At 38.1% G+C, this 20,530-nt stretch overlaps 5 protein-coding genes across 5 annotated transcripts; 3 read left to right on the forward strand and 2 right to left on the reverse strand.

Annotated features, from left to right (window-relative positions):
• Window positions 1-4,228: 4,228 nt before the first annotated feature.
• GCK72_015126 (uncharacterized protein) lies at window positions 4,229-4,573 on the forward strand (the record flags this gene model as incomplete). Its single annotated transcript, XM_053730646.1, has 2 exons — window positions 4,229-4,345; window positions 4,415-4,573. 2 exons carry the CDS (start codon window positions 4,229-4,231, stop codon window positions 4,571-4,573), a joined length of 276 nt encoding a protein of 91 aa, XP_053585418.1.
• A 311-nt stretch (window positions 4,574-4,884) lies between these two features.
• On the reverse strand, window positions 4,885-6,922 carry GCK72_015127 (uncharacterized protein; the record flags this gene model as incomplete). The annotated part of the gene is made up of 4 exons (XM_003087577.2): window positions 4,885-5,038; window positions 5,534-5,631; window positions 6,361-6,570; window positions 6,824-6,922. 4 exons carry the CDS (start codon window positions 6,920-6,922, stop codon window positions 4,885-4,887), a joined length of 561 nt encoding a protein of 186 aa, XP_003087625.2.
• Window positions 6,923-7,712: 790 nt separating this feature from the next.
• Window positions 7,713-8,994, forward strand: GCK72_015128 (uncharacterized protein; the record flags this gene model as incomplete). Its single annotated transcript, XM_053730647.1, has 5 exons — window positions 7,713-7,838; window positions 7,883-7,960; window positions 8,009-8,092; window positions 8,289-8,456; window positions 8,506-8,994. 5 exons carry the CDS (start codon window positions 7,713-7,715, stop codon window positions 8,992-8,994), a joined length of 945 nt encoding a protein of 314 aa, XP_053585419.1.
• A 449-nt stretch (window positions 8,995-9,443) lies between these two features.
• GCK72_015129 (uncharacterized protein) lies at window positions 9,444-14,508 on the forward strand (the record flags this gene model as incomplete). Its single annotated transcript, XM_053730648.1, has 7 exons — window positions 9,444-9,626; window positions 9,676-9,745; window positions 12,092-12,199; window positions 12,250-12,385; window positions 12,442-12,624; window positions 12,670-12,997; window positions 13,780-14,508. 7 exons carry the CDS (start codon window positions 9,444-9,446, stop codon window positions 14,506-14,508), a joined length of 1,737 nt encoding a protein of 578 aa, XP_053585420.1.
• A 505-nt stretch (window positions 14,509-15,013) lies between these two features.
• GCK72_015130 (uncharacterized protein) lies at window positions 15,014-20,489 on the reverse strand (the record flags this gene model as incomplete). The annotated part of the gene is made up of 11 exons (XM_053730649.1): window positions 15,014-15,243; window positions 15,288-15,346; window positions 15,393-15,457; window positions 15,507-15,749; window positions 15,812-15,953; window positions 16,429-16,542; window positions 16,593-17,143; window positions 17,921-18,118; window positions 18,171-18,290; window positions 18,336-18,803; window positions 20,424-20,489. 11 exons carry the CDS (start codon window positions 20,487-20,489, stop codon window positions 15,014-15,016), a joined length of 2,256 nt encoding a protein of 751 aa, XP_053585421.1.
• Window positions 20,490-20,530: the final 41 nt, after the last annotated feature.

Consider the following 20,530-nt stretch of genomic DNA (forward strand, 5'->3'; position numbering starts at 1 on the left):
AGATCGGAAGTGGAGATTCTGAAATCGAGGAGATCTTAGGTTTATGGAAACGCGTCGGAGGTGCGCCAGGTCTGATTTCCAGGAATTTTCCTCACTACGAACCTACACCAAGTCATCTAAAACCCCATTAGTATTCGTATACATCCGTTCATAAAACATCAGAAAAATGACCATTAGTTCAATCGGATATGAACACGAGTGCGCTTGGAGTATAATCAAATCGAGAGCCTATGTCATAATCGGCTTCCGATTCAGAATTTGTTTTCTCTCTTTCTGCAAATGGAGGGCGTTCAAGGAGATCAATCTTGACTGTGCATGTATTTCTGTCAGTCCGGATGTCCAGTACACTGGTTGAAATCAAAAACACCAGAAATATATCCAAACGTTTACAACTCTGATTCCACGTCAACTGTTCCAGATGTCCAAACAAGTCTGACTATGATATTTTAGATATAAAAGTCTCAAAATTGAGTAATAAGATGTTCTGATTCTCATAGATTCTCATACAGTAAACCGCTCAAAATGTTGTAAACTTTGGCTGTTTTCAGTGGAAAATTACCAACTTTGTCAGTGTATTTCGGTCTCTCCTAATAGTCTGACAAACTTTATCTTGTATGGGTTAGACAGAGCAAAAATAACACATAATTTTTGTAGTTGACTATATTTTTTTATGGACACTACCATAAAAGTTACAGGGTGTCAAAGTGGAAAGCTCCAAAATTTCGCTAAGGAAATTAGTCGGCTGGCTTTGATTACCTGTAACTATCATGGTAGTGTACCTACGAAAAAATGGTCTACTACAGAAATGATGTGCTATTTTTGCTCTATCCAATCCATATAAAATAAAACTTGTCGGACAATCAGGTGACACCGAAATACACTAATAAAGTTGGTCATTTTCCACTGAAAACAGCATGTCTAACTGTGTGTCTGTCAGTGTGTCCGGATGACCGGATGTCCATCGTTCTGTCTGTTTTTTTTAGAATTTCGGGTTAATCGTAAAGTAACGGGCTCCCTTTTCCCAATTTCCCATTAATTTCCTCCGAGATGACATCATCTCAACTTCTCCATTACATTTTCTCTCGATTTTTTTTTCTGAGAAGAATCTGAATCGTTGACTTCTGAATTCCTCCCGCCTATGATTCATTATTCTCTTTTTTCCTCTGAATATTCAATTCGATTGAAACTCACTCAACTAGACACTAATTGTTTCTTTCTCATTCTGTTTCAATCAAGATAATTCAAAGAATACGGAATATTTTATTCGAGCTTGATTTTTTGACTTCTTTCCATACAAGTCATTCTTTTTTAAATTTCTCCTGCTTCAGATGGATTTCGAAAGTATAAATGCTGTGAACTTTTACAGTTTGTGCTCCCAAGACTATTTTCATCTGCCTCATGAAGCACGTACTCCATTCTGATTTTCAAATTATTTATGTCACTATTATTATTATTACAAGCGCACGGCACGGAACATCTATTATTAGTGTAAATATATTCAGTTGAATATGTACATATAAGAGATGTCAACGTGCTCGGGACGTGGAGAAAATGGGGATTTAAACTACAAAGGGAGGTCAGATTTAGATCTAGAAGGTAGTGGCGGAAAGTTCCCATTTTAGAATTTTTACGTTCTAGAACTATTTAAAACTTAGAACCGCCTCTGCAAGTCAACCCATTTCTCATTGGATTTGCGTGCAAATGCGAAAAATGAGCTAAAATCGGCTAAAATCCAAAATTCGGTGTTTGCGAAGAATGTCCGAGACTTTACGCGAAATTTTGAAGTTTTGAAATTTCTCAAAAAGTTCACGATAGTTTTTGCTCTGTCATCCCAAAAGGCTGTAATGACTTCGTCTTTTTCTAAATATAATAATAATACATGACAAATCAGGTACGGAGAGAGAGAGAGGTAAATAGAATTTACTCCTTGTAATTAACTTAACTGAAATTCGGTTACACACGACGTATTTCGACTATACAAATAATTATAGAGGCCATGGTTAGTGATCAAAATATTTGTGGGTGGTATGTATTCGTAGTCTGGAAATGTATTGTTAGAGAGGGTGTCTGGATTGAAATGGAGTGTTCCGGGAGGGCATGTCCTTGGAATTTCAAGAAACCATCCAGTGATTTCTGATTTGAATTATGCTAGCTCTACCTTCTTGAACTTTTCCTGATCAAATTGTTTTTTCTGGGATGCTATTTGTGATTCATACACATTTCAGATAGCTAATTCAATATAAAATGTTTTTCTAATCAGAAAAATGCCATTGAAAATGTGATTTCTCTCTCTCTCTCTCTCTGATCTCTTTCCTATAATCCGAAACTCCCATATATTCCTGATTGATGTCATCACTAGTTTATTCCAAAACTCTTTAATTTCGATAAGTGCAGAGCTTTGGGATCCAGAGGATTGAACTTCTCGAGCCGGTCACAACCTGACACTGGATTATAGAGAAGATAAGAGAATATACAGATGCTAAAGGGAAGCAGTTTTGGAGGGTTACTGTAGTTACAGTACCGCTCAAAAGGTTGTAAACGTTGGCTGTTTTCAGTGGAAAATTACCAACTTTGACAGTGTATTTCGGTTTCATCTGATTGTCCGATAAACTCAATTTTGTATGGGTTGGACAGAGCAAAAAAGGAAATAATTTTTTTAATTGACCATTTTTTTGTAGGGACACTATCTTGAAAGTTACAGGGTGTCAAAGTGAAAAGCTCCAAAATTTCGCTAATGAAATTAGTCGGCTGGCTTTGACACCCTATAACTTTCATGATAGTATCCCTACAAAAAAATGATCAGCTGCAAAAACTATTTGCTATTTTTGCTCTTTTCAGCCCATATAACATTTCGTTTATCAGACAATTAGGAGAGACCGAAATACACTGTCAAAGTTGATCATTTTCCACTGAAAACATCCTAAGTTGATAACCTTTTGAGTGGTACTGTAAGTTTACAGTGATTACTGTGATTACTGTAATTACTGTAATTCTGTATTCATAACGATGGAGTGGTAGTTTCTAGTGATGTTAATCTTCAACTTTGTGGAAATTGAAGCTAGATTCAACTTAATTTTTTTTTCAATAATTCTTGAAACATTAAAATTTTTCAAATGGTCGGTCTGTGTGTCTATTTGCCCTTCTGTTTCTAAACTAGATGATGGTTTTTTTTAACCAAAAACCAATCATTCTTTCTGACTGGAAAAGTCATTTTCAGGATCCGCCGAATTGTTTCAGCACGACATGCTTCTTACAACCGCGCTCTACCGAAACCGAAAAATATTGCGTGCGAAATTTAAAGACGCAGAGAAAAAGAGACATTTTGCAAGGGGATTCCGACGGTTGCAAGAACTGCACCAAGCTGATAGTATTGTTTCTCTGTCTTCATATCTATCAGTGCATCCGTGTGTCCAGATGTCCTTCTATACTTTAAAAGTCTGATTATCCAGATGTCGCTACCCCTATGATCTACGGATTCCTCGTCACTCGAAGCCACACTTGACCTGAATCAGAACTAGCACACCCACAACTACAATTTCATTGATTTCCGGGTACACTTGTGATTGTCTTCTTGATCTACAATCTCCTACCTCACCATCAGAAGACGTCACACGCCTTCTGATAACTGAATTCAATTGTTTTCTCTCTCTATTTTCTTCCTCTTTTCCCTCTCGATATCCTCCCGAGAGAGAGAAAAAAATTAGTATTCTCGAACAAGTTGTTCCTCATTTCTCTTATTTCCAGACAGATACTATATATTGTCTAGTGAACCTGAATAAAACAGAGATCGTTGTTTAGGTTTCATCGTATAGTTTCTGACTAGAATTACCGAGAATTTTAAGAGAGAGAGAGAGAGAGAGAGAGGGGGAGAGAGCACAAAGAAACTAGTCACTCTCGTTTCTCTGCTCTCTCTCTCTCTCTCTCTGAACTTTCCCCGAAATAACCAAAAACCCTCCCTAGGTGATCAGCTCAACACTGATGGTTTAGTATTTTTTGATATCATTTCGCTCAAAAAATGACGATCCAAATCATGCCATCCTTCTTATCCTAAACTTCAGAAACTTTTCTCTAAATCCTTTCCTTCGCTTTCTCCCCCCTCTGCTTATGGATTTGTACTTGATACAACAACACGCCCCCCTCCCCCCGCTTCCCTAAGCCCCGCCCACTTTTCGCTCTCTTTAAATATTGAATTCTGAATTCATTTTATCTCGATTTTATATCTCAGAGCATGAACTCCAAATCTGTTTTCGCGTGGCTTCTAATGCTTGTTCTCGGATTTGTCGCCAGTCAACCGTTGTCTGGACTCGAGAAACAATTGCTCTACATGTTCGAGGATCCGGAAGAGGTAAGCATTAATTGGAATCATAAAAATAATTGTTTTCACTTTTCTGAAATTCCATCTTCATTTTTACAGTTCGAATTTATCAACAAACGGTCTCCACTGCTCAGCCTCGTCGGATCGAACGTCCGCTTCACCGAGCCATTCCGGAATCGTGTTCTCAACAAAAAGAAGATTCGATCAGTGACTCCAGTTGACACTGATTACAGACAACAGCCTCGCTTCTTCCAGTAAATATATAGTTGCTAACTATCCTCATGATCACTCTTTTTTTGTATGCTTACATACTTTTTTCTGAAAATAATGAATTTTCTGTCTGTTTGAAAAGGAAGAAATGAATAAATTGAAGGGGAAGAGAGGCTTTACACATAGAGGATGGAATACATACAATAAATAGTTATTTTCAGATAAAGAAATTTGCCGAAAAATGGGGTAAAATACAAAAAATTGGGGGATTTGGTTGGACGAAAACAGCAAGAATTGTGGGTTGGAATATATACGAAAAGTTGGCAAAATAGAGAAAAAGGTACATATAGTTGAGTATTTTACATTTTTACATTGAGCCCAGTTCGATCGAGAAGTTGTCCCATTACGGATGTACGGATTCCCAGTTGCTCTTTCACGTTGGCAGCACGATTGGCAATACCGCGAAGACGGAGAGAAGCGTGGCCGAGAACGAAGAATATTGGGAACAACAATCTGAAATTCATTGGGATTTATTGAAGTGAAGGTAAAAAAAACGAGAAATTGCAGTGTTAAAGTCCAAATATGTCAAAACCAGAGAACTCGAAGCCGTCATGATCACGAGAACGGACTTCTGAGAATTCTATTCATTTCAGAGACAATTTTTAATGAAATTTTGAAAAAAAAAAATGGGTCGAAAATGCAAATGTAGCTTTGAGGAGTAAATTATGTCTGCTTGTTGCAATGCTTTTATTTTCCGAAGCGATTCATCAACCGAAAAATGTTTACTTTTACCACTTCACTATTAAATTGACCTGTTCGATTTATTCCTTTTTGAATAATTTGTCACTTTTTTCCTTCTTGAACTCCAGATTTCAAACTCATTTTTCATGCATAAAGTGTATTTTTCTGTGGTTCCTAGTATACCCCGAGTTTTCCTTCCTGGTTCATTGTTGCAATTTTCAAAACACAAAAAGGAACCCAGGGATTACCTAAAAGAGAGATACTTACGCGAATGTGACGACGAGAACCGATGAGAAGACAGAGATGAAAAAGTAGGCGACGAAGATGATTCCTCCCAAAGTGACCAGTGGATGATCGGTGCGCATCTGGAATATTTGGATGATGAGAAGAGAGATTTTGGGGAGGTTTTTTATGAAAGAAAGTTATTAATTTTTTCTTATTCAGCAAGCTCAATCTGATTTTGGGTGTTTTGAATTGTTAGAATAAGAGCTTCAAGTTTCATTGTAAATAATTATTAGCTCGGCACAGTTCTTACAACCACGCTCTACCGAAACCGAAGAAAATTGTGTGCGAAATTGACAGACTCAGAGAAAAAGCGATATTTTTCAAAGGAATTTCGGTGGAACACAGTTGCAAGAACTGTGCCGAGCTAAAAGTCTTCAAGACAAAATAGCGAAACTTTTTCAGATAAAAAGTGTTTTTTGTTGTTGCCGTAATCGGTGTGAACCGGGATCTCTCTCATTTTTCTGGCTGCTTGAAGTGGATATAGTTTTTTCGAGTGTACCAAGGTTTGATTCAAAATTTCTGTTACTGAATGAAAATTGTTTTTTACAATGCAATTGCTTACAAAAGACGAAGGATTGTTAAAAATGAATCGTTCGTTCTCCCGTTTTCCTTCCGAAAAAGGGAATATTCCAACTAAACTTTTTCATTGATCCCAACAGTTCCACCTTTCTTCAGTTGTTCTTTCATTCAAATTCAAATATTTTACACTAAACTTTGCACCCGTTTTCAAATGCCTCTCTTTCGTCATTCCTTATCATTACTCTTTCCCTACGAAAACTATCAAGTAGCCATCAATTTCTTTCTTCTACCTTCTTGATATTGGCATCAACGGAGACAGCAAAGATGAGTGTTGCAATCACAGCGACAACAGCAATCAGTCCGATGAAAATGTCCTGTGAACTGTAGAGTGTTTGAAGGAGGAAAATAGTGATGATTGTGACGAAATAGTTGGTTTGAAAGTACAGAAGATTCGAGATTATTCGGTTGTTCCATTTTTGGAAATCGTTGAATGGTGGACGCTGAAAAATTGAAAAATTCAAATGAAAAGGCGAATTAGGAAACTCAAAAAAAGTTTGTCGATGAAAGCCTGTTGATTTCTTCAAACCTTGCAACAAAGTTTTCAAAAGTGTCTTTTTCAGTACTAAATCGACTATTTGTATTTTAAACATCAGGCTTTTATCCTATTTCTAATGTCGAAAACTCCAAAACGCTTGAGTAGTTTTCAATTTCCAGCCTCATTTGATTTTTCTGTTTTCTTTTCTAACCCCATACCTCATATCGATTGGTTTCCAACAGGAACTCGTGGAAATTCCTGAATGGTGGAAGTTCCACGCCATTCATAATTTGCATGTTTTCATTTGGCGACGACATTTTTCGCCTGTGAAATAACAAAATCAAAATCAGAAGAGAATTTTGGAAAAGGTTTGAAGGTAAAAGTGAAAAGAAGTAAAGTGAAAACGAGAAGGAGTATTTTCCGTCGAGAGCCGCGGCTGTTGGATGAGAAGGAACATCTGGACGATTGAGTGTAATATTCTAATGGCTTTGGGAGAGAACTCGAGAAAAGAGTTGGGATATTTGAGAAGTAATAAACTGCTTCGGGAAACGTTCGAAAGAATTAGAAGAAAATGAACAAATACGACAGGAAATTACTTTTTTGATAACGCAATCTGAAAAATAGCATAAAAACAAGGCTTTATTGACGGAAACCGTTCGAAGTAATCAATAATCTGTCAGATGACATTATATTTATATAAACAAACCAAAAACGTATTGTGTTCTTGATAAAGATTGTGATTCTATGTGCTGATTTCATCAAAAAAGAAAGTGCATTCATTGCGTAAATCGACACATGTCATGCGCCTTTAATCGCGGGTCTAGCACGGAAGAGGCGTTTTTTGGGGGCGGAGCATCGTCCAAACCAAAAATATTTGAGTCGAGTCCTATGATTTCAGTCACCACCTGTCGTTTCGCAACGATTTTTCAGATTTTTTGTCGATATTTTTCGAAAAATATTGAAAACTCACAAAACGAGTCGAAAATTAAAATATTTCCGAAAAGTTTTCTTCGGAAAGCAGTGAAAATTGCGTTTCCATTCCGTTATTCCAGTCAGAAACATTGTTTTCTTCATGTTCTAATTTATTTTTACAGGTAATAAAAGACAATGGCTGCTGAACATGATCTTGACGCCGCTCTTTTGAGCACCAACTTCGACTTGATCCAAGGATTGCCATTAAATGTCAAGAACCGTGTCTGCGCTCTCAAGAAGCTCCAGATCGACAGCATCAAGGTTGGTTTTAATTTCACTGGGTTTTTTAAACAAATTATTTTTAGGTCGAATCTGATTTCTACAAGCGCGTTCACGAGCTCGAAATCGAGTTTGAGACTAAATTCAAGTCTTTCTTCGACCAGGTAACACATCCATTCGTGCAAAACTTTTACATAAACCTAGTCTTTCAGAGAAAAGCCATCATCAACGGTGATGTTGAACCAAGTGCATGTGACGTCCCAATTCTCGAAGGACTCAACGAGGAGCAGATTGCTGTGAGTTGTACATCTAGATAAAATGCTATGAAAGTTATGCAGCGTTGTTCGAGAGGTTACTCCCGTGAGGAATCAATCTATTGAACGTTGCGAAATAAACTTGGCCTTTATTCCCGCTCCTGAATATTGTTTCTTGCGCGATGATGCGGTCATTACAATTTGAAAATTTGTTATCATCAACAATTCATATTTACAGGACTTGAACAAGCACACCGAAGCTGATCCATCCGCCAAGGGAATCAAGGACTTCTGGCTCACCGTTCTCAGAACTCACGACCTTGTTGCTGAGACAATCGAGGAGCACGATGCCCCAATCCTCTCCTTCTTGACCGATGTCACCACCGCTGCCAGCCAAGACCCACCAGTAAGTTGTTTTTGAGAAGTATCATCACGCTAATCATATCATATTTCAGGGTTTCAAGATCGAGTTCCACTTTGCAACCAACCCATATTTCAAGAACTCAGTTCTCACCAAGACCTACGTCCTCAAGTTCGAGCCTGAGGAGGGAGCCGAGCTCTCTTTCGATGGACCACATGTCTCCCGTATTATCGGAGACTCCATCGAGTGGGAAGATGGCAAGAACGTCACTAAGAAGGCCGTCAAAAAGAAGCAAAAGAAAGGAGCCAACGCTGGAAAGTTCCTCACCAAGACAGTCAAGGCTGAGAGCTTCTTCAACTTCTTCGAGCCACCAAAGTCGAAGGACGAGAGAAACGAGGAAGATGATGATGAGCACGCTGAGGAATTCCTCGAGCTCGATTACGAAATGGGACAAGCACTCCGTGATACCGTCATTCCACGTGCCGTTCTTTTCTTCACCGGAGAACTCCAAGCCGACGATATGTTCGATTTCCCAGGAGAGGACGGAGAAGAGGTCTCGGACTTCAGCGACGATGAGGCTTAAACAGCTAATATCGGATTTACATTTATTAATTTGTCAATTTGAACTAATTAATTCTCCCCAAATTTTTTATACTTCTTTCATATTCCAAAATCCCCTCACATAATAGGCGGAAACCCGATTGTTGCTGTTACTTGTTATTATCGTCGTTTTTTTCCTTCACCTATCAATATTCCGCTTCTTCTTTGAAAATCTCTTTGAGAAATACCTTGAAACGAGTAGTCGTCGATAAGTGTTTAGTTTCCGCCTATTTCCTTCTGACTCAACAACTTCAGAAGGTTAATAATGGCTGATGCTTGACTTCGACTCGCTTTTTGAAAATTTCGTGATTACGCACCGAGTGTTGAATAAAATCCCCTTGTTGCATTATTACTTCTTGAATTTGATACATGTTCAGCCGATTTCAGATATTTCGCAAAGCAACACTGAAGGTAGACCAAATTATATTTAGAATGATTGACGGCTACGATCTTCTAATTGGAGCCCAGTGCTCCGAGTCTATGAGTTCTTTGAAATTCAGTTTTGAGGATGTTCTACAATCACTTGAAACCGAAGATAGATTCGATGTAAAATCTCGATTGTGCGAACGGATTGCATTTCTGATCTATCAGGATTCCAATTTCGGACTTCTTCCAGTAAAATCCACTTCTCTTTATGAATTATTCATATTTTTCTCTATTTCAGATTCCCAAATCCATCGAAAGTGTGTCATCATGTATCAATAGATTATGTAAATCATTCAATATTCCCATCGGTATGATAATCCTCTTATTAACAGTGTGTACAGTAATCCCTGTTTTGCCACGTCAATCAAATACAAACACTCGATGGGCGATATTTACAAGAAGAAAAAGAGGAAAAAGTGTTTGCTGACTGCTGTTCTTTTCTCTGTTTCACCGGTTAAATGTCGTCGGCTCGCTTTTCTTTTTTCTGTCGCCATTTCGAAAATGTTGCGAAAAAAGACAGTGTCTGCGTCTCGTTTGTACTTTTCTCACTTTCAAAAGTGCACCTTTTTTAATTGATTCAGTCGAGAAAAAAGACAGCGACGGAAATCTACAAACCAAACTGCTCCTCGGAGGAGCGCACTTTCACACCACTCTGAAATTTGAAAATTTCAGCATTTTTTCCCAAGTTCTTTTTTTTAAAGCATTTTTGGAATGATCTCAGAGGCAGTGTGTCTTCTCGAGAAAAAATTCTCGAGAAAATGAATTCTCGAGAAATTCTCGAGAGATCTCTCGAGAGATTTCTCGAGAAATTCTCGAGACATTCTCGAGAATTCTCGAGAATTCTCGAGAATTCTCGAGAAATCTCTCGAGAGATCTCTCGAGAATTTCTCGAGAATTCTCGAGAATCTCGAGAATAGGTTTTTGAAAATTTTGTTTACTGTTTATGGCGCGGTGCGCGGTGATTTTCAAATATTTGTATTATTAAAGCTTTATTGACAAAAATATAGTTTCTCCATTAGTTATTATTGAAATGTTTCTCGATTTAATGAACTCGGTTCTCTTGTTAAAAATGAATCTCTTTCAATTTAATCTCAATCTCTATTACACTTGTTCACATAGTTATTTTAGTAAAATTGGTTTTTTGTGAGTTTTTCGTGAAATCACTCCTCGAGAAAAATTTCTCGAGAATTCTCGAGAATTCTCGAGAAATCTCTCGAGAAATTTTTCTCGAGAACGTTCTCGAGAATTCTCGAGAAATCTCTCGAGAGATCTCTCGAGAATTTCTCGAGAATTCTCGAGAAAAATTTCTCGAGAATTCTCGAGAAATTCTCGAGAACTCTCTCGAGAATTTTCTCGAGAATTTTCTCGAGACCGTCTCGAGAAGACACACTGCTCAGAGGTTCAAAAAAAGATATTATACAAAAAAATTTCCAAAAAAAACCCGACTTTTTTCGAAAATTTTTTTCACTTAAAAAAAAAAATTTTTTGAATAGCAAAAAAATTATGAGGTACATTCATTTGATTAAAAACGTAATTAAAAAGATAATTTTCGAAATTTTTGCCAAGGTGTCTTCTGTAATCTTCACCGGCAGTTGTCAGTTTTTCGTCTGACATGACTTGTGAAGTAATTGTAGAATTTTGGCAAAATATGTGTTGGAAAAACTACTCAAACTTCTCAGCCGTTTGTCCAAGTCCACATTTCTTAAATTATTATACATACTCACATTTTAATTGAATTTTACGTTTTTAACTAGACTTTTTCAAATTAAAAATGCAAAAAACTGTTACTGTTTTACTGCTACCTCTCAACAGAAAGTTTTTTTTTTCAAGAGAAACCGTATTTCCGGCTTTTGATAACTTTTATTCGTAATATTAAGTGCCGCATCTTTCTGCATGCCCCCAGCCTTTCAAACATCTACTAATATATCACGACTCCAATTCATAATTCCCCGAATGAAATTTTCAGTTTTGTATCTCAAGTTTCGAAAAATTGTGAAAAAATTTTTCGAAAAAAGTCGGGTTTTTTTTCGAACTTTTTTTGTATAATATCTTTTTTTGAATCTCTGAGATCATTCCAAAAATGCTTTAGAAAAAGAACTTGGGAAAAAATGCTGAAATTTTCAAATTTCAGAGTGGTGTGAAAGTGCGCTCCTCCGAGGAGCAGTTTGGTTTGTAGATTTCCGTCGCAGTAGAAAAAAGATGATGGAGGGGGCGATGGAAGCGACGAGAACATTCGAATGGAAGAAGGGAAAAAAATGAGATAGAATCTGAAAAAGAAGAAGAGAAAAAGTGGGGGAGAAACGAATGAATTGATGGGGAAGTAGGGATGGAAGCAGGATTGAGTTCAAAGAATGAGGAATTTTTGCAAGAGAATGAGAGGTTTTGAAGCTAAAAATAGCTGGAGACAAGAAGACTTGTGGCGACTCACTATCAGATAGGATGAAAAAATAATCAAACTTTGAACCAAACGCAGCCCCAAAACGAAACAATTTGTCTGTGAAAAAGCCAGAATTCTGCTTTCATCAGCTGAAAATGCATTCTTGTTTCAAATGTAAAACGCTGTCTGTAAATTCGAAAAAAGCATGAAAAAAGTCACCAAATGAGGCTGAAAGTTGAAATTGAGAGAATCTTGTAAAACACTTCAAAATTTTCAGAAAACGAAACATTCGTCGGTCCGTGCTCATCTTCTGAATCTCTACCCGACTCCAACCACTCGAGAGAACGTGTTTTATGTGCAACACTCCTCACGACACCCAAAGAAGGTACTCTCGTTTTTCCATAACTTCTATATAACTAATCAGTTTCTTTCTAGATCTCCCGTCTCTCCTCACTTCTTTATTTTCTTCTGAATACCCCTCAACTGCTACTCTATCACAGAAATTATTGGATAATGATGAGAGATTTTTGACGAGTTCACTGGCATTGTTGCCATTAATTGAGACGGTGGAGTGAGTAGAAAACCAGAAAACCACAAAAAACCAAAATTTCGAATCGGAATTTTCAGCACGTCTTCAATATTCCATCCGGTATCAATTTTTCTCGAAGCAATGCATCTAATCAGTTATGATTGTGAAGTTCTAATCGATTGGCTCAATTCAGAATTAGCTGCTTCTTCGTTGATTTTGAGAGTTTTAAAATCGAATTGTAATGAGAAAACGAAGAGATTTTGGACGGATTATGTACCACTGTAAGCGGAATGTCGGAAATTAGTCTTACAATCTTTTCTATTCAGAAAAACCCCTGCAACCACGTATTCCACAACTTTTCGCGAAGAACCTACATCGAAATCCACCTCTTCGAAACCCGTAATTTCTCTGAAAGTGATTGAAATTGTTGGAGATCAAGAAATGACAAAAACATTGAATCTACGAGCAGTTGAAACCAAAAAAGTCGCTGTCAAGAAACCAATTATTCTGAGGAATTGTGGAAAGTTCGAGAAATGGATTCAGATGGTTTCGGAGTTACGGACGAGATTGAAACGACTTTTGACAGCAAATTTGGTAGCGAAGAAATTGGATTTAATATTGAAGTGGTGTGATAAATTCTGTGATGTTTTTAATGTAAATAAATCAAATTGATAATAAAGTGTACCCGACTTTTCCATCTTTTCTTCTCGAAACTCAAACCAATAAAACGTCCACTCAACCTACACTCTCCCCTCCCTTTCTTCTATCATCATTCGCTGCCTGTTCAGCTGTTGCACGCTTGGTGTAGGGGTGAAGAGGTTCGACTGGCGGTCGAGAGGTCACCGGTTCGAACTCCCTCACTGCATCTATGTGTACTCGCTCGTCGTGAATCGACAAGTGTAGAAGGGAAATGATGCGAAATGGACCGTGACTTCCGCAGGCGGACGTGGGCTCAATGTGGCTCTTGTCCTAGTCTACTGGAGGTTCTCATTTTGCATTTTTACAGATATATAAAGTGTGTATGAAAAGGATAGAACACCCTTCGATTTCGGGCCTCCTGAACAAGCAAAAAAGTTATGAAAAATCTGACACTGCGGTTCGATTCACAGTACAAAATAACCCCCCGGGTACACATTTTCGTCATCTTACCACTTTTCATATTGCTAAACCACCAGAAATCCATTTTCGAGCGTGCAAATAGGTTTCTGTTGTCTAATCTGCCATCTCGATTATGAATCTACCGTACGTAGGCTACTACGTTGCTCCGAGATTCCTCCACTCAACAAACATCGACATTCCCGAAGGTTCTGTTTGCGCGGGAACAGTGGTCCGATAGGAAGACATTCATTGATTCTTTCCCCCCGCCACACCGTTCTTTTCCTCCTTTTTCCAATACATTTTCCAATATTTTCCTATTTCATCCAAATTTTTTTCAGATGTATTCAATCCAGGAATATCATGCAGCGATTGTTAACTTGCAAGATCATATAACCAAAATGGAGAAGAAAGTAGAAAAGAAGGAGAAAGAAGCAAAAGAAATGGATGAGCATCTGGAGGAGAATGAGGAGAAACTGAAAGAAGCAACGGAGGAAATTGAGATGTTGAAGAAGAAATTGAAAGAATCTGAAAAGAAGAAAATGGGAATGGAGGAGAAATTGAAAGAGGCGAACGAGGATTTGGAGAAAAAGACGATAAATGTGATGTATCTAGAGAAGGAGTGCACTCATCTCGATCAGGAAATCCATGAACTTCAGAAGACAGTCTACGAGACGGAGGAGGAGATGGAGGAGCTCAAAACGAAGGATGCCAAAGTTATTGAAGATCTTGAGAAGAAGTTGAAAGAGACTGAGAAGGAGTTGGAAGGAGTCAAAGTGGATGTGGGATTCCATGAGAAGAGTCTGAAAAACAATGAAACGAAATCGAAAATCGAAATGGCGTGTCTCGAGGAGAATCATCGGAGAAAGATGGAGAAATTGATGAAAGAAATGGAAGAGCTCCGTGGGGATTCTGAGGAGAAGGAGAAGAGAATCGAGGCCTTGGAAAAGGCTTTGGAGGCGAAGGAGCAGGATGTCGATGAGCTTCACAAAGAGGTCGGAAAGCTCTACATGGAGACGAAGAAGGTCGTGAAGACTGCGGAGAAGAAGAAGAACGAGACTGAGAATTGATCAAATCAATAAATTCACTTTTCATTAAAATGTTTTATTATCTGTTTACTGTGCCGTTTTTGAATTAATAAAGTTGTTGACAAAAAATCTGGTAGTTTTCTCATTTCAGATCGTTAAGTGAAGCAAACATGAAGATCAATCAGTGGAGAAAATGTTATCCAAATCTTAAACTATATTTCTTGAAACAGTAAAAATGAGAGAACCAAAAAATGAAAATGTTCTGAGTGGAACTGAAAAAATAGTCATATTCCTTGTTTTTTTAAAAGAAAATTTTGTTTCCGAAGAACGTAATATGGGAGGAGTTTTAAAAATCCGGAATTTCAGATAGAAGGAATTACGGAATTCCAGAAATCTCTTTATCAAAAGTTTTTGAAACAGGGAAGGTGGAAAATTGATGTTACTTTTTCAGAAAAAGTTTAAAAAAATTATTTTTAGAAAACTTCAAAGAATTGTTATACGGAGAAGAAATTATGATTTTATTGTTAGAAACACCGGAAAAATGGAATCAATTATTAGAGAAACTCAAAGTAAATTTCTTCTTCAAAGCCATCAAACTAATGAAATTCTTCGATGAAACAATCAATTTCTGAGTCGAAGCATCATAAGAACTCTTTGACATATCCAATGTAACAGAAGATCCGTCGAGTTTGAATCCAGAGAAGTTTGGAGCCGATGGATATCCGAGGATTTCAATTGTATCAAGAGTTGGTGGTTTTACGGCCTGAAACAATCTAGCTATGTATGTCCAGATGTCCAACTTACAGTAGAACAAGTCTCACAATTTCCAGAGAAGACTCCACCGACGATGGAAGAAGTGAATGAGAATTGCCAGTGAACTCTGAAAAAACGAGAGTGTGGATTTACAGACACACCGGCAGACTCACCTTGGATGTTGCTCAATGTCATCATTTGGAATCAAATCATCTCCACCGTCGTAGTAGAGATCTCCCTGAAATGATCGATAAATTATGTATACAATAATCCAGAGACTTATGTACCGATGAAGCTGCATTCGTCTTGACTGTAATCAAAACTTCAAATGGATTCAATCGAGAAGCCGTGGTTGTTGTCATGGCTGCTTGACGTGGAAGAATGAATCCACCTCTGACGAAAACTGGAGTCAGGGAGGAGAGTGGAGCATTGACGTCGTTGAATCCGGCAAACATCTTCTGACCGTAGGTTTCTGGTTGCAGGGAATACCAGGTGTCGGATGGGAAGTAGGCGTGTACCGTGGATTGACCCTGAAATGAAATTTTTAAATTGAGCACATTCAGTTGTTTGTAGTACATCTCATCATCCTCACCTGATACAAAGCTGGAGCAATCATCAATGCAGATCCCCACAAGAACTGTTCACTGATCTCAAGAGTCTCCTCATCTTTCGGGAATTCGAAGAACAGTGGACGGATTACGGTATGTCCGTAACGAGCAGCGTTGTAGTGAAGACTGGAATATTGGTGTATGGCATAGTTGTACGAAATGACATTTTCCGATATTCGGAATCGGAATGATAGAAAAACCCAGAATTCCGGAATTCCGAATGATTTGCAAAATTTGCAAGACAAGTCATTTTTTTAAACTGTTTTTAGTGATAAATGTAGTTTAAAACTACTTTTAAGGACCAACACCGAAAAAGAAGTACTCTAGTCGTCTTTTAAACTCAAAAAATCCCTTTTAAAATCAAAAGTAAAAATTTTAATTTCTGGATTCCGGGAATCGGAAACTCAAAAAACCGGAATCCGGAATTCGAGCCATTAATGAAAAAAAAAAACTCAGAATTTCAGAATTCCGAAGCCTTAAATCAGATTCCGGACAACTATGGTGTATGGGGCACTCAGATGAATGGAAAAGTTAAACGAAGCATATTTTCTATAATATTTTTTTTGGAAATTGTGAAACTGTAAACTTTTCGATTACAAACCTGTATAAATAAGGAAGATAGTAATATCTGAAACCAAGGGCAATCTTGGCTGCAGTGGCAACTGATGGCCAGACGGCTGGATCTTGGTCGGGCATTCCTTCGGAGTTATGGTCTCTGGAATTGATGGAAGAACATATTTACTGAAAGAAGACGGACAGACTCACCTTGAGAATGGAGAGAATGCTCCAAACTGATGCCATCTCAAACATAATTCCTCGTTACTCACTCCATTGAATCCACAGATATCTGATCCCACATAGGGAATTCCAAACATATTGAATTCCATCACTCCAATCACACTCGTCTGCAAATCCTCCCATCTTGCAGTGTTATCTCCCAACCAATGTCCACCGTATCTTCCAGACGAAGGGAATGTACTTCTCGAGATTACAGCTGATCTCTTTCCAGTCACTTGAGGGATTGCTTGATACGTGGCACGTGCTTCACTCCATCCGTAAAGATTCTTTGTGTCGTAGAAGTTTCTGGAACGACGGGCGGTCTTTCCGAGCATACAAAGAGTCTTCGAAAAGAGGTATTCGCCATCTCTTTGGTATACTGCTTGCGTTGGATATGGAGGTCTTTCGAGAGTGGAATCTGGTCCAGAGATCGGACACGATAACTTGGCACTGGCAAGTTGTTCCTCCATGGATGAGTAGGTTCCAGTGTCGAAGTTCGATGGTTCATTCATGTCAATCCACATTCCGTCGAAGGGAAGCTGAAATTGGAGTGCTCTCACTCACTAGGGAATGTTCTAGACGTAACCTGGCTTTTCAATTTGGCTCATATTCTATTCAGTTGTTCTAAAAATGCTGATTACGAATATGTAATCCAATTTTGCAGAACGTTTCATGGAGCCGAGATATGTGCATTTTAAGTCATTTCCATTGCAAAATTTCAATTTTCGAGAGACTCAAAATCATTTTTAGACCCAATTTTTCCCATTTTTTCTGGGTAATCCGTGTAAATAAAGGTTAAAAAAGCACATACAACGTTTTCTAATAAAAAAAAATTTCAGAAAAATATGTATCACTTTCATTTTTGACAGTTTGACAGTTGTATTTAAACTTAAAAAAAAAATTTAAACCAGAAAACGTTGCTAATGTGTTTTTTCAACCTCTATTTACACCGTGCAAGGAAAAATGAGAAAAATTGGGTCTAAATTTGATTTTGAGGTTCTCGGAAAATGTGGTTTTGCAATGAAAATGACTTAAAATGCACATATCTTGGCTCACTGAAACGTTGTGCAAAATTGGATGACATATTCGGAATTACCGTGTGTAGAGGTACTTAATAGAATTTGAGCCAAATTGAAAAGCCGGGTTACGTTTGGAACTTTCCTTAGTCAGTCTATAGATAGAGCTCACTTGGCTTGGTAGCCAAAGAAGACTTTTTGTATTTTTTTTTTCTGTTTCAAGGTCTCTAAATTTCGAAAGAACGCTATAATTATCAATCAGCTCCAGGTTAGTCAAAAATCCAAATAAAACTAAAATACCGTCTTGTGGAACTGCGCAAACTCTCCAGCCCACCAATCATTCGTGTTACTCTTTGTATCCAAGAAATCTGGGAACGCTGTATTTCTCTCTGGCCACACATTTCCCAACATGACTCTCGTGTTCTTCGCCATCGGATACTGATCTTGAATGCTATGAGGAACTTGGTCATCACGGGCCCATTCGATGAACGAGGCGTCCTGGAAGAACAATTATTGTTTGATTTGAGATTCTATTCGGATATAGACTTACAGCAGTGATTCCTCTCTGGAAAGAAGCGTAATCAACTTCAACGGCTGGATCGAAAATCACAATTAAATGAAGTCCCTGAGCATGTAGTTGTTGAGTGTAGGCAGGAAATCCCGACCAGTTCTAGACAAAAATTATATTGTTTTTTTTTCAAAAAAAAAAACTCACATCTCCCTCTGTGAAATCCTCATAATGATTCATGTAATCAATGTCAGCATACGGTACATCCAATGGAATTCCGGCTGCTTGATTTCTCGAGATGACTGTTTTCATTGCATCCAAACTACCGTATCCCCATCGACACAACTGATATCCGAGTGCCCAGTAGGCAGGTAAGAATGGGAATCCGATGTGTTGAAGGTATTGATTGACGACTTCTTCTGGAGTTGGTCCCGGGAAGAATGCCATATCAATTCGACCTCCGATTGTACGGTACTGTAGATGAGGTCCTGGACCAGTCACCACTTCCTGAGCATTCGAATTCAAAATAAATACTCCGTGAGCCTTTCCATCTGCCTCAATACACATATAGAATGGATGGACTCCGTAGAGATTCTGTGTGGAGAGGGCGGAGCCTGAATCTGGTCCGATGTCACGGGCGAACATTGGCCACGTCGTGTAACGATCCAAGTTGTGCTGAAATTGAGAATTTTCAGAAAACCAAAACGGCTGTTTCCATTGCGGATTGGTTTTGGGAAAACTAAGAAAGTATGATAGGATTGTTCTGAAACAGTAGAAAAATTGAACAATTTTTGAAAGTTGCTGTTTCAAAATTTAGTAAAAAATGTTTCGGTTTCATGAGCCAATAATAAAAAGTTTTTACTTGAAGAAAAGTATTCAAAGAAACTGACTTTGAAACAGAGAAAATATAATCTACCATGTTTTTTCGGAAATGTTTTGTTTCAAAGGTACTACATGTTTGTTTATGGTTTCTATGTTTTTCGTTTTTCATCACTTATCATATCTCAAGAGTTTGAATCGTGTGGAATAGGAATGCACAATTAAAATGGATTACAATAAATCGGCGAAACTGTAAAAATATATGTCCAAACCAATCTACTGTTGGCAAGCCTAAATGTTTCCGAAAAACGTTCCCTTGAAGTACAACATGTTATGAAGTTTTAACTGTTTCAGAAGTTCAAGAAAGATAAATGAATAAAAGATATTTGGTAATGCAGCTCTGTTAGAAAAAATTCCCCTTGTCCCATGAAGTAGATTTTTAATGAATCATGCATATTAAAAGTAGAGCTTTATTTTCGTAGTTGACTTTTTTGTACGAGAACTCCCTAGAGAGCTATGATCATTTGAAGACGCACTATTTTGCACTGAAACTAGTCGATTTGAGGGAGAAAGTACTTTGTCGATACGTAACTTGCTAAGGAGTGTCCGAACAAAAGAGTTGTCAACTACAAAAATGGAGTTATTCTCTTGGTCTGTTTGATCCATAAAAATTATTTTGTGGGACAGTTAGTTTCATCATGGCACACTCTCAAAGTTGGGCATTTTCAACTGAAAATGGTAAATTTTGAGATATTTTTGGCCGGTACTGCATGTTCCTCTATTGGTATGAAAATACAGTTAAAAATGTTAACAGTTGCAAGGTTATAATGCAAAGTCCCTTGCAAGTTTTTGTAGAATTATTTGATTTGTGAAGCCTACCGTTCCCCTCCATCAAAAAGTTTCAAATTTCCATTCACAATCAGTCTAGACTTCAAAGATGAGTCTCCCTCAGAAATGTTTCCGTTCAGAATACCATTCTTCTTCACTTTTTCTATTCCCTTCTTCTTCTTTACCGTAATTTAATGCCCATGCGCAGTCGTCTCTACTAAAAGCCGGCTCAAAATCCAGTGTCCATCAGTTGGAGTGTCTCTATTTGCGTCTTCTCTCTGTCTCTCTCAGAGAGAGAGCATGCGCAAATGCGCGGTTACGGAGCAGCTTCAAAAAGCCTTATTCTGTATACAAACACGTCCGCATTTCCCCCTTACACTTTTTCTCACCTTAATGTGCTTGTGCGTATGTTGGCTCTCGGTGCGTCGGCGGGGACGCAAAGTTTCAAGCCATTTTTTGCAACTTGATGCTGCCAGGCCGATGCGCCTGCCGAGCCGGAAGGGGAGGGCCACTGAGAAGGGAGGCGGAGCTTAGGAGCAAAAACCATGCGAGAGAGCTTTAGGTGACAGTTTATAAGGGTTGTGGGGGAGATGGAAGAAGGCATATTTCTTTCGATTTCAGTTTTCCATTTTATATTATTCAGCTTACAGTTTTTGGTGTAGAACACGGCAGTGATACAGTTTGAAATGCTCTATCTTCTGGTATAAAAACCATATTGACTATCTAAATTTCGAGCCTAAGCAAAACATCTCGAA

The sequence above is a fragment of the Caenorhabditis remanei genome, chromosome IV (assembly GCF_010183535.1).
Source record: "Caenorhabditis remanei strain PX506 chromosome IV, whole genome shotgun sequence".
In the NCBI taxonomy this organism is placed as follows: Eukaryota; Metazoa; Nematoda; class Chromadorea; order Rhabditida; family Rhabditidae; genus Caenorhabditis; species Caenorhabditis remanei.